The sequence below is a fragment of the Pezoporus flaviventris genome, unplaced genomic scaffold (assembly GCF_033815535.1).
Source record: "Pezoporus flaviventris isolate CSIRO_AGI_PZ_B2104156 unplaced genomic scaffold, CSIRO_AGI_Pfla_v1 ptg000059l, whole genome shotgun sequence".
Taxonomy (NCBI): domain Eukaryota; kingdom Metazoa; phylum Chordata; class Aves; order Psittaciformes; family Psittacidae; genus Pezoporus; species Pezoporus flaviventris.
Window position 1 is genome coordinate 887,304 of NW_026892607.1, and position 14,052 is coordinate 901,355.

The following is a 14,052-nucleotide window of genomic DNA, read 5'->3' on the forward strand; positions in this document are numbered from 1 at the left end:
GATAAAGTGCGAGTCATACGATCCACCTTGTGTGGAACTGGAAATGGTTCTTAACAGCCCCAGCTGTTTCTGAAAGGCAGCAGCCTGGTACAGCAAAGGGGTCAAAGGAACAGTAACTGCTCAACTAGCACAGGCATGTAATGAGGAGCATTTGCAGCAGAATCTCAGTATAGAGCTTTCTGCTTCCCTAAAACATTATTAAACACCAAATTTCATGTTATTTAGTAACTGCCATGGTGTGAGGCACCACTGACTCATATTAGCCATCACCTTTATTGTTCTTTTATTGTATGCATGTTGTCTTTTGTTCTTCCAAGACTAGACAGAAGGGATTGATTTAGATGAGTGTGTGGTTGGTTTCCAGATGCTTTTTAGATCAAAAGTATTCCTAGCTACAAAGGTTACACTCAGGTTATATAAACTAGATATATATAAGCTAGAGCTGGTTTGGGCTCACCTTCTACTATCCCTAAAGCCATCAGCTGGGGCATCTTGTGAGTACAACCACCACCAAACAGCGCAGGAGGGTAACAGCAGAAGGGAGTAACTGCCACAATTCCCTTCCAACAGTTACTAACAGCTTTTCCACTTGGATTGCACAGGTATTATGTAAACATTTTAAAGGCTGGAGCAGACAATCCTTGAGGTCCCTTCCACCCTGGTGTTCTATGATTTTTATTAACTAAAACTGCCCAAAGCTCCAGTGTGGATGTGTTCACCCACACTATAACACAGCATTTTGGTCCTTGGTATTTTAGTTGTAAAAATCAGCTCTTTGCAGCAGTAGAAAGGGTTATTCATATTTACATTGAACTATCTGGAAGAATAGCAAAAAATGGAATATAAAATAAAGAAAAATCATCCTACTCTTCCAATATGAGACAGGCTGCACCTAACACAGTGATCTGAGGTGCAGGGGCTGCAATAGGCTGGAGGGGTGGTTTTGAGGATAGTGGTTTGTAACAACTCTTCCCATACCTCACTGAATTCCAAAACCAAGGTAAAATCTTGACAAAAAAAATGAATGGTATTAGAGCCACGTGTTTGAACACTGGGGGCTTGAAAGTGACACCTTTCTATTGTGTATCTTGAGTTGATGTTCTCCACTATGAGGGAGAGGCACTGGCACAGGGTGCCCAAAGAAGCTGTGGCTGCCCCATCCCTGGCAGTGTTCAAGGCCAGGTTGGACACAGGGGTTTGGAGCAAGCTGTTCTAGTGGAAGGTGTCCCTGCCTGTGGCAGGGGTTGGAACTGGGTGAGCTTTAAGGTCCCTTCCAACACAAACCAATCTACGCTGTCAGAGGAGACAGGACCGTGGATGACATCTGTAACTGTGGCAGCCATAGAAATTGAAGTTGTTTGCCAACAACTTCAGTGTGCTCAGCACTTGGAATAATTTCTTGCACACTAGAGCTTTCTTCTAGTTTTGATCCAAATCCTCATTAGCAGAAGCCATACATTTCCAGACAGGCTGTTGCAAAACTGGATGCATTTATTTCAGTCACAGTTAACCGGCTTTTGTGGGGCTGGTGGCGTGATGACAGGAGCAGGGCAGGAAGCAGTCATTTCCCACAGAAGGCCTGGGATGCAAAGGTCATCTCTGACCAGAGTTTCTTCTTGCCTGGTTCTTGTAGGGAGGGTTAGAGGTGGGGGATTGGTTTATTTGCTGTAAAACCATGGCAGCATAGATCTCTATTTGCCATAAGAACATACATTTTCCATGCAGCAGCCAAGCTAAATGAGCATTTTGCACTCCTGCTTGCATAAACCAACCAGGATGTATTATTTACATTGGGATCATCTGGTTGTGCACATTGTTCAGTTTAAATAGATGCCAGAAATTGTATCTAGATGTGCACCTGCCCATCACAGGGAGCAATCCCAAACTGGTATTTGCTGGGGAGATTGGTTTACACTCATTTCTTCTCTCCTTTTAAGTACAGCCACACAGATGTAGAACTTTGGGTTGCTGTGGAATGCATTTTTCACATAATGCCTGTGTGGAGAGGAGGAATGACTAAAATAAATAGCAATTAGGCAGCAGCAGCATCATTCATGTGATCTGCTCAGCATTACATGGCTGTCCTGCGGCCAGAACTGCGTAAGAAAGGACAGACAGAGGCACAGACAGCCTAAGGCAAAGCAGAGCAACAGATGGTCACTGCAGCCACATTTCAGATGTTGTAAGGAACCGCTGTCAGTTTATCTGTAGAAGAAGTTGAGAAGTAATTGCTGAAAGATCATTTAACTGCCACAACTGAATTCTTGTAAATAATAAGAAAACAAAGGGCTTTATAGTGATGGCTCCACTTACAAAAGGGGTAGAGAGAACCAGGAAGAGTAAATGTGTCTCTTTTTTGACCATAGGGCCCAGAATCAATATTCACTGACTAAACACTAGTCTTGGACATAAACTTGTAGTGGGGATGAGTGCTTTCTGATCTAACTTTGACTTGAAACCTCGTAGTTGTCAGCATGAGTTTACTTCAGGCTAATAAGCCAGGGTAAGGCTTAAAGTGATTATTGTACCATAGAAAGGTCACTCTGTGGTCTCTGGGACTCTGAAATTCTGCTGAATGGAAAATGAGCTGCTAAACAGGCCACTAGTGCTGCTTGCCTGCAGGGCTTCCCACCCCTCCGTTATTCTGGTGTGGGAGCTGGTTTGGAAGGAGTAAAGAGGAGAAAGCATCTCTGGCATAAGCAGCTGGGAAGTGTAAGGGTGGCATTAGCTTGGGGACAAGCAGGGGTTTAAAGCTTTTTTGCTACTAGGTTACTTGTGATTATAAGATAAAAGGGCTAAAGCCTTCATTGAGAAGCAAAATGCATGTGTCTGAGCTCAGCCCTGCACTCAGTTACATAGCTTGTAGATGCACTGTCTCATATTCCTCAATTACAGGAATTGGAATACATTAACTTTCCAGAGGAAAGATGTTCTCACACCACATGGGCAATTGATATAATCTGCAGATAATCTTTAACATCCCTTCCAACCCAGACCATTCTATGACTATTATATTCTCATCTCTCAAGACTTCTTTGTCTGATGAGACTTTATGAAACAGATTGGACAGCAGTGACCCCAACATGCCTGAGTTGCATGAGCAGAGATGGATGGAATAGGGGTGGGAAATGCTCCTGAGGAAGTGGGGGGCTGGAAGTGGCAACCAGGTCATCACCATGGCATTTAAGAAGGGATAATCTCAAGTACACAAATTTTCTTGCTTTTGTTACATGTGTTACAGCTGAATTGCCATTCTTGAAAAGAGCCATGCAGTTAGAAACTGAGAGTCTTGACAAGGTGAAATGATACTGGATGGTTTAGCATAGGACAGAGTTTCTACAGATTGAGTACCTCATTTTGCTTAACAAACCAGAAACAGGAAATACCACATGCAGAATAACAACTGTTTTCCCCCCAAGCTATTCCAGTCCTCACTGCAGGCCTATACACTGGGGCACCCTGCAAGTGTTGTAAAATGAAATACCTCAGCCCTTGCGATAACCTGACCTGTACGTGGTGGCTGGAGAAGGCACAGAGTGGATTGAGGAACTACTCACCTCAGTCAAGGAGAGACCTCAGGAACGCGGAGCTACCGGTGGTCTGAATGCATCCTATGGAGAAGAAAAATCAGTTTTGGTAAATCATGGAATGGTTTGGGTCAGAAGGGACCTTAAAGCTCATCCAGCTCCAACCCCTGCCACGGGCAGGGACACCTTCCACTAGAGCAGCTTGCTCCAAGCCCCTGTATCCAACCTGGCCTTGAACACTGCCAGGGATGGGGCAGCCACAGCTTCTCTGGGCACCCTGTGCCAGTGCCTCAACACCCTCTTCTTCCTGAAGTCTGATCTAAATCTATCCTCCGTCAGTTTAACACCATCCCCCCTTGTCCTATCACTACAGGCCCTTGCAAAAAGTTCCTTAGAAACAGAACAAAAATATAAAAACTAAACATAATAATGGTGTTATTATACAAGTTGTGAAAATCCCCCCACAAATAAAGGTAACAAAGTTACTGCAGTGTTCAACAGAACCCCTTTTACTTCATACAGTTACAGTGTCTCGGCAGTAATTTAGGAGGTTGTCTTAACAGGCTACGTGACCACCAATGATGACAAAGCAGTACAGAACATGTTACGAGTATTAGGAGCTGCTCCTTCTTTTTTGCTATTAATAATGAAAGAATAAGTCTGTAAGGATATGAGCAGATTCAGTCAAGTACTATGTGAGGAACAACCATCTCCTGTGTCCTGAGAGAGGACAGCAAAACAAGAGGGAACAGCACCTGAGTCCTGTGCTCAATGAGGGCAGGGCCAGGGTGAAGGGCTGAGCAGATGGCTGGAAGAAGTAGAGGAAAAGTGTGCAAGGGCAGAAAGGAATTCAGGGAATGAGAACACAGGGAAAGGCTCTGGGAGCAGGTGTGCCTGAGAGCCAAGATTTCCCCCCCACGGATTACTGCAGCAGAGGATCAGCTCTGGTCCCTGTACCCTGAGTGCCTGCTGATGGGTCATGCTGCACTTGGATTCCACCAGCACCAAAGGGTGAAGAGAGAATTCAGAATTAATGGTTTTATATTAAACATACCAAGACCAACAAACAGATATTTACAGTGGTTTATAGCTAAAAAGATGACTACTGTGAGGAAAGGGGCCGCATGTAAACTCAGATGGAGAGAAGCATCAAAGCCATAGGGTCGGTGGGAAGGCTCTCCTCATCTAGCAGGCAGTGACTCCTTAGGTGTCACATACAGCATGTGGCACAGACCTGCCTGTGGATCTGACATGAGCTGGAGCTGACCAAGCCAGAAATCCTGTCCTATCCTGAGTCTGAAGTTACTCCAGATAAAGGCATCCCATTCAACTTAGCCTCAAGCACAGCTCCTCAGCATCACACCTAATAAACACCATTTGTTTACACACATACCGCTACTGCTTACAATAGGAAACTGTCCAGTAACACAAAAAGATTTAATTACAAGATGGTACAAATCCTGAATGCAAGTCCCTAATTGAATCTTTACAAACCTGATTTGCACTGATTGCACCATTCAGGCTGTGCTGTACTTACAGAACCCGTGACCATGCCAAGATCTGCATCTCACTCCAAGAAACCCTCTTAAAAAATGTAAGCTGCCCAGATTCGTATCAAACACCATTAACATGTCCCTCTTTCCACACATATACCACGACAACACCTTGTGACCAAAGCCTTAGTTATATAATATTTATACAGATGTCATTGAGATTTAGCTATTCAAGGAATCAGATAGATATTATGATTTATTACTCACGTGCTCCAATAACTTACAGTGCTTGTTGTAGCAGTTTCAGGGTTTTATATATATATTTCTGGGGGGTGTGTGAACCTAGTGAGTTGCTCTTAACCCCAACAGAACAGACATCCCCTAGCAACAACCCTTCTCTCTCTTAGTATTTTATATAGGTGACATAGTTTAGTGGTGGCCTTGGCAGTGCTGGGGAATGGTTGGACTTGATCTTCAAGGTCTTTTCCAACCTAGTTGATTCTATGATTCTATGTAGAACTCCTAAGGAAGTTAAACTACATAGAATATTAGAATGGTTTGTGTTGGAAAGGGCCTTAAGATCATCCCGTTCCAACACCAGAAAAACCCAAAGAGAACATTATCAAAACTTTAGTATGAAACCCTCTTGTGCCCAGGGCATTTAGGAAGGGCAGGGTCTGTAGAGGTGACCAGAAGGACATTGGCTCAAGCACTAAGTGGATGCTGGCCCAGTTCATGCTCCTTCATCAGCTCAAGCACTTTGGGGGTGCGAATGGCAAGGCAGGAACCTCAGCCCTGCCCCTTGGCATGGTGTCTCCTGTCCCTGGCCCACAAAAGCATTAGAATCATAGAATCATAGAATAGTTTGGGTTGGAAAGGACCTTAAGATCATCCAGTTCCAACCCCCCTGCCACAGGCAGGGACACCTCACACTAAACCAGGTCACCCAAGGCTCTGTCCAACCTGGCCTTAGAAGGGCAGAATCTTCCCAAGTTTCTTTCCCTTGCTATTCCCAGCGCCGTTCTTCCCCAAGTTTGACTGCTCTAAAACATTTACAGATCTGAAAAGCAGAGAGGAAAAAAATGTCCACCTGTCAGGTGATATAAAACCAATCTTCTCCTAAATGTGCCAGAATAATTTTTCTCCACCTCAACCACACTTAAAACCTTCAGTCTATTCATTACTGTCGTTTTATAGTATTTTTATTTAATAAAACCTATTAAGACTACCATACAAATCTCTTTACTTATGCTTTTATCTTTTAACTGATCAATTTTTATATTGCTGACATCCCTTCTTCACCATTTGCTCATTTAAAAATTCATAGTATATGAGCTATGTCTCGGGAGAAAACGTCTATAAAATTTGTTACAGCTGGCAAATGTGTATGAGTCAGGGGGAGCACATGACTAAATGCTTCACAGCAAATAAAATTTGTTTCTGTAGTAAGCAGAACTGTTTAAATGTTATTTATTTTTATGTTTCAAAGAAAATATATTGTGAAGTGCTGCATTGATTTAATACGCACCAATGTCTGTGTACACGCTGTACGAGGGGAATTTATGAAACCTTTGCACAACTCCTTTAATTGAATTTTCCAAATCTCTCACCACACACAAATAATCAATATCTTCTGCAGAGAAAACCAGTCAGAATTATTACAGTCTTTCTTTTCCATTTTGTTGTCATCAGCACATACGGAGCACCTGGATATTTGTAATGTCTGGGTAGCGAGTTATTTACACCTCTTAAACATATAATTGCTACTAAGTGAGCCCAAACTAATGTTTCTTTTCTATTTTAAATAATTATATTCATGGGAGAAAGCAGTATTTATTCTCATGGAGGAGCTGCTACATGGAGCTGTTGAAAGAACTACAGTCCCTTTTAATTTTTCATTAAGCTTAATACTCACACTCTAAATCCACTAGAATTAAAAATTAACAGTTATTGTGTCCATAAAAAGGTACGTAGGAAAAGAGAGAATAAACACAAGTGTGGAATTCATGAATAAATGGGGCTGACACCCAAATACAAAATGCAGGTTGACAGTTCTCTATGTACGTATGTCTGAGGCCTATAGTCGTATCTCTCATGTGCATTTCTGTATCTGCCACAGAAGTTAATAGCTTAATATTTCATCTACATAGCAGAGGATGTTAAATCATTGGAGAGGTTTGTAATTTGCCCCCTTCCCTCCATCCAAAGAGCTCATCATGCCAATGACCTCAGGGCCAGGTACTTCTCCAATCTCAGGTTGTATTTTAAAATACAAGCTGTGGGTACGATCTGACAGACCCACATCTGTTTGTTTGAGGTCAGACAGAAACCTGTCCACCAGCTCCTTCACCTCTTGGTAAATGAGGTTACTCACTTGTCCTAGGAAAACCACCAGCATTGCAAATTCTGGGCACCAGAACGTGCTTTTGTTACCTCTTCTAGACTGTAAAGGACTTTGCATGGTTACAAACTAGACCTGCTTGCACAGAATGAGAGATGTACGGTCAGATTTAGCCTGAGCAACGACAGCTTTTAGCCCACACAATACGAATTAGAACATGACACCACAACACACTCCTCCTCTGGGTGCTCTTGGGGCAATCTCACAGTTAGTTTTGATTGCAAATGCAGGAGGGCAGAGTGGTTTCCCTGGGTCTCTGCACGGGGACATTCAAAGGTGCACCACGTCCATGTGTGCACACACACACTCGGCAGACTCTTAATTCAGTTTTGATGAATGCAGTCCCATTTACAAGTGTTCACACTGAGGTATAACTTAAAAATGTAACTGTCATTAATTTTTTTCCCATGTCTAATGGCAGAAAAGCCTTATGAGCAGAAATACAGACACATCTTCCACCCAAGAGAGCCAGAACTAGGCCAGATTCCCCCCAGCATCACATAAACCAAGTTATGATTTCTTGAAGCAGTCTTACTGATGGCATAAGGCACTTTCTGCCTCACTTCAACAGCCTCTCTGGTGAGGCCAAGGGGGCAGCTCATATCTTGGTGGGATGCAGGACTCAAGCGAAAGAGTACTGATGACCCCATCTCTCTTCCAAACACGGTGCAGGGACATTAACTCCGAGCAGATGTTTCTGATGTGGGACAAAACATCAAGCCTGACCTTTAGCATTAAGAATTGAAGTAAACCTATAATTTGAAAACACAAACTCTAAATCTCCATCTAATAATAATGTATTTGGGAAAAAAGAAGTCCTTCAGCATCATCTTTGTTGCTTTTAGAGATGATGTACACCACAAAGAAAGCTGCTAGAGAGACCTTGTCAAATTTTGCTGGAAAGAAGCCTAGGATTTAACTGAAAGGACCTTGGTAGAAGGAAGGAACTGTTGTGTCAGCATTAGCAGCTTTTCCCAAACAGATTAAAAACGTGGAAGAACTGAACCTCAGATGAACCTCTATCACAAATGCCTGGAAGTGGGGCTTGCATAAACAAGAGCATGAGGTTCATCCGTAGTCAGCTCAGGTACTGGTTCTTAAGAAAGGGGCCTACAGATCTGTTTGGTAAAGAGGCCTTTCCCAAACCCTAGGTCTGACTTCAGTATCCACCTCATCACTTCCCTAAAAAGTGAGTATTTGCCGTAAGCAAAGACAGTCCCGATACTTGTTCTATTTGCTCTCAAGGAATGGAAACTCTGGAAAGAAACTCAGTTTCTGAATAAATTTACCTGTGAATTCATTCAGTTCACTTAATATATTTCTGCTTAGCCAGTTCACAAGACCAGAAAGGGCAGAATAACATTTCTTCCCTGCAAGGAAATACAAAGTTGGGCTGAGAAACAGCCAGAAAACTCCACAAATATGCTCCTGAAAATGTACATCTGAGGTCTAATGTATTTCCCTTTTCCACAGAAGATCCCAAAGGAGGGTAAGAAAAGATGGGTGGGAGACAGACACCTGAGTATATGTAAAGGTCAGCAAATATATTCTACTTGGTATGAGAATGATGTAGAAATATGTTGTAAACTTGATTTACCCTCACTCACAGCAAGCCACCAGCAGTCCAGGCCCAAGCTATTCAGTTGCTTGTACACAAGCATCCAATGCAAAGTCCAAACTCAAACTGACAGGAATAGGGATAAATAGTGGGATATTGCAATAAAATTCTTACTATTTTATCTGTTTTGAGAAGGAACTCTGCTTATTAAGGAGAAGTCCATATTTTACAGTGTTTCTGAAATGGGAGTTAATGTTTTGCCATATATACACAGTTTGGACTGGTGAGTGGGAACTCAGTATTACTTAGTCCCTGATCTCTCCAGTTTGGCTTTTATTAAGAATTTCAAGTGGCATTCAATAGAAAACCATCAAGTTAACCCTGATCTAGTGTCTTGGAAAGCCACCACTATTGCTGCAAAGAGTGCAAGCTTCAGTCACTCATATTAAAAACAATATGAAAGTTAGAAATGTTTAGAACTAACCTTAATAGGGGTGATCAGATCTGCCCCTGGGCTTGGCAGGATGAACAACATGAAAAGAAAGTATTTACTATTTCATTGCAAGACATAGCCTGAAAGTAGTTTTCCTTGACACTGCAACTATTTGATCTCCTGTAACACTCTCTTGTTGTTCTTTACTTGGACAGCAGAGAGAGGCATGGACATGATTAATGTCAGTGTTTCTGGTAAGCAAAGCATTAGTATGACTTTTAAGAACCAGCTTTCCTGTTTAGAATGTTATTTTGACTCCTTGAGATTCTGAACCCATTAAATTTTCCTTTAAAATATGCATATCACAACCTACACATTTCTTCTCAAGAGGCACAAAGCATGGTTTGGACTGTGACATACCAACCAGATTTCATCTCTTGGCAGTCGCTTTGCAGTTTGCTTACATTCTATTCAAAAACATTTTGTTTACTGTAAATGCTAGTCATGGACAGACAAAGATGCCATTTGTTATGCTGGCCACACAAAATGATATATTGAGTTCTATATAATGGTGCCCATTGAGCAAGGAATGTTTTGTATTAAGTTGTTTTAAGTAGAGGTTGTTTTATGTAAAGTAAATAAATTTCATGCCTCACCATGTGATGATAATGTGACATTCCATCTGTATCAAGCCACTGAACAGTCATAAGTTTTAAGTCTTGGGCATAACTAATTAAAAATAATTATGGAAAACCACATCCAAAACTAAAAGGCAAAGTAAAACATCTCCAAGTGCTCTTCTTGTACTACACGCTTCTTTGCCTCAACTGCTATTGCATTTGCAAGACTGCAAAAGCAAATTTATGCTTTACTAAAGCAAAATTGACATAGAAACTTCATCAAAATTGGTCAACTTAAACTCGTAATTCTATTTTCCAGCTCAGTTTCACAAAATATCTCATTTCTCATCTAACAAGACTGGAAGCATGTTTAGTGCTGGGAGCAAAGATAGAACTATAAATGTATACCCTGGCGGCCATTCAAAAGCACTGCACAAAGCAAGCAATGACTGTTCACATCTGCATTGGCTCACAGCATCCACCATTATAACTTTTTGGTAATCTGGAGCTGAGGATACTTCATTTTGATCAGTTTTCTTTCCCTTAAGAGAATTCTCCAGAGCAGGATGAATTTAGGCACATGGAAGAGCAGATACAACCAAAATCGAAGGGGCTGCCTGTGACATAGAATCAAAGAATCATAGAATAGTTAGGGTTGGAAAGGACCTGAAGATCATGCAGTTCCAATCTCCCTGCCATGGGCAGGGACACCTCACACTAAACCACGTCACCCAAGGCTCTGTCCAGCCTGGCCTTGAACACTGCCAGGGATGGAGCATTCACAACTTCCCTGGGCAACCCATTCCAGTGCCTCACCACCCTCACAGGAAAGAATTTCCTCCTTAGATCCAATCTGAACTTCCCCTGTTTAACTTGGAACCCGTTACCCCTTGTCCTGTCACTACAGTCCCTAATGAAGAGTCCCTCCCCAGCATCCCTATAGGCCCCCTTCAGATACTGGAAGGCTGCTATGAGGTCTCCACGCAGCTTCTCTTCTCCAGGCTGAACAGCCCCAACTTCCTCAGCCTGTCTTCATACAGGAGGTGCTCCAGTCCCTGATCATCCTCGTGGCCTCCTTCCAACAGCTCCATGTCCTTTTTATGTTGAGGACACCAGAACTGCACACAATGCTCCAGGTGAGGTCTCACAAGAGCAGAGCAGAGGGGCAGGATCACCTCCTTCGCCCTGCTGGTCACGCTCCTTTGGATGCAGCCCAGGATACGGTTGGTTTCTGGGCTGCAAGCGCACACTGAAGCCAGCTCATGTTCAGTTTCTCAGCAACCAGTACCCCCAAAGTCTTCTCCGCAGGGCTGCTCTGAATCTCTTCTCTGCCCAACCTGTAGCTGTGCCTGGGATTGCCCTGACCCAGGTGTAGGACCTTGCACTTGGCATGGTTAAACTTCAGAAGGCTGGCATCAGCCCACCTCACAAGCGTGTCAAGGTCCCTCTGGATGGCATCCCTTCCCTCCAGTGTATCAACTGAACCACATAACTTAGTGTCGTCAGCAAAATAGTGCTGTTGCTTGGGGCAGCTGACAAATAGAGCAGCAGAGATGCCATCAATTATTTTAATTCTGGTTTAGCTCTACGTGAAGACACGTGAAGATAACAGAAATATCAGAGTATCAGTGGTGACTGTTGATTTTACTGGGAAACATAAATCCCCCCGCCACATTTCCTGCTAGACAAGGCACTATAGTGACTACATGAGCCATACTCTATGAAATGCCACCAACTTCAAATGTTTTCACAGCACTAGTTATGAAGAAACCAAACAGTTAGGATTTCACAGTCCCCTGAAGCGTGCTAAATACCTCACAATACATATAAGGTGAAAAAGTTTCTGCTGCAAAGGCTGTTTGCTACCTGGTTTGTACACTAAAAATGCAAGGGGAGGGAGGAGAATGAGGAATAACAAGGATAACTGTTATATATGAAAGATATGTAAGCTCTCTAGGACCTGACTGCACACATTTCTAGACCATGCCTCAAGTGTAACACCATTAATGATTTCTTCTCCTTGCACAGTTTCATAGAGAAGTACCCAATCCAAAGAAAATAGCAGAAAAGATGAAATTTACATTTGAGTAATTCCAAAGTTTTCAGAGGAAACACATTTGATGATCATCATTTTCACATATGAAAGGTTACCCAACTACAAGTGGAAAGAACTAATCACCTAACAGGAATCACCAAAACCTGTTACATAGGAGTTATTCAGTTTCTTACTTTGGGCAAGAAGTTTTCCATGGTCTCTTTTCAGCAGCTGCAGTTCTTCTGCTTGACTCACTAGTGAAGAAAGAAATCTGCAATCAGTAAACGTTGCCCCAGAGATTTCAAAGAAAATATCTATGCTGCCTTTTTCACATTTTCAAAGCTCACAAGAAATCTGGAGAGCAGCTTTGGACAAGGGCCTGTAGGGACAGGGCAAGGGGAATGGCTTCAATCTGCCAGAGGGGAGACTGAGATGAGCTCTTAGGCAGAAGCTCTTCCCTGTGAGGGTGCTGAGGCGCTGGCACAGGGTGCCCAGAGAAGCTGTGGCTGCCCCATCCCTGGCAGTGTTCAAGGCCAGGGTGGACGGGGCTTGGAGCAAGCTGCTCTAGTGGAAGGTGTCCCTGCTCTTGGCAGGGGTTGGAACTGGGTGAGCTTTAAGGTCCCTTCCAACACAAACTATTCTGGGATTCTGATTTGGATTTTCCTTCAGGTGATGTTAAAAAAACACCCCAGTGTAATTGTACTCAAAAAATTAACAAAACCATTTCAAAATCAACATCATTTTGAGGAGTTGTGCTTTGTTTGTTCCCATTTCTGTCTTCTAGCACTGACACGGTGCATTGTTCCTAATTCAGAGGTGGGAAGAAAGGATGATTCTTTCCCATTTGGAAGGCAACAAGAAGCTAACAGCAAGTGTCAACAACAGGCCTGGCAGTTCATTTGGGAAGTCACTGCCCTATCCCTGGTGTAGGGTAGTAATGTAAACACAGACTATATTCAGAAAACTTCATTTTGTATAAGAAAGCATCTGGATAAGCGCATTACAGTGGCAACAGTACAGTGTATAGACATGCAAAATGCAAACGGAATGAGCATGGGAATAGGAGTCAGGAAAGAAATGGTAATTTAAACAACAGTAGTTGCTGGAATTGTGTGGTGCATAAATTCCACTGTTGGGGTCCATTCAGCTAATGAATTGGAAGGGTTACAGGGCTCTTTGCTAAGAGAAATTCTCTAGCACTGGGGCCTTTATTGTCCACCTCTTTCCAGCTGCAAACAAAGTAGCAGTCACAATCACTCCAGGTTTTTATTTCCTATAGCTAGCTCAGTGTTTTTACACTCTGCAGGCAACAAAGCAACCAGAGAGGTTGTAGAATAATGTAAACCAACAAAACATCCTGTTTACTGCAGGTTAAGAAGCTGTTTCATCATCTCTGCATGCTTGTCCAAAGCCTGGACACAGGGAATACATGTATGGTTATGTTATTCATACTCCCTGTTCACCTGGAAACTAGATAATCAGAGGTGGGTATGAAAAGTCTACAAGAACAGTATTACATACACAGACTTTTGAGAAGTAGTGGTAGGTGAATGCAGTCTTAGAGACACACCTGTCCCACAAACATGTATTGGGAACAGATAAAGGTGCTGCTATTGTGAAAACAAATGAACAACCTGTGCTGAGGCATAAATTGCCCAGAGAAGCTGTGGCTGCCCCATCCCTGGCAGTGTTCAAGGCCAGGTTGGACACAGGGGCTTGGAGCAAGCTGCTCTAGTGGAAGGGGTCCCTGCCCATGGCAGGGGGTGGAACTGGATGAGCTTTAAGGTCCTTTCCAACTCAAACCATTCTAGGATTCTATGATAAATACTGGAGCATCTTGGGTGTCTACGGCTACATTTCACCACTTTTAAAGGAATTACCTGGTAAGGGAGATCTTTAATTTTTCTCCCTGAAGGCCAATACCTATTTTTCCTGCAACTATCCACAGTGCAAGGTTTTGCCATCGGAGTACTTCCCTATCACAT

General features: G+C 42.9%; 1 protein-coding gene across 8 annotated transcripts in view; it reads right to left on the bottom strand.

The window, feature by feature from the left end:
- Window positions 1-1,471: 1,471 nt before the first annotated feature.
- Window positions 1,472-14,052, bottom strand: part of ITGB3BP (integrin subunit beta 3 binding protein) — a 32,184-nt gene continuing 19,603 nt past the window's right edge. The window contains exons 7-12 of one of the 8 annotated variants that reach the window (XR_009746268.1): window positions 12,262-12,321; window positions 8,711-8,791; window positions 7,957-8,118; window positions 7,395-7,496; window positions 3,558-3,611; window positions 1,472-1,665 (exon numbers count right to left, since the gene is read on the bottom strand). Coding sequence is in view for 4 of the 8 variants with exons in the window: in XM_061469660.1 (XP_061325644.1) it covers window positions 8,099-8,118; window positions 8,711-8,791; window positions 12,262-12,321 (161 nt within the window). In the remaining 4 variants the exon portion in view is untranslated. Of the gene's footprint in view, window positions 1,692-3,557; window positions 3,612-6,473; window positions 6,654-7,294; window positions 8,119-8,710; window positions 8,792-12,261; window positions 12,322-14,052 lie in introns of those variants that run through there. The other 7 variants (XR_009746266.1, XR_009746269.1, XR_009746267.1 and 4 more) reach the window with 7 other exon arrangements.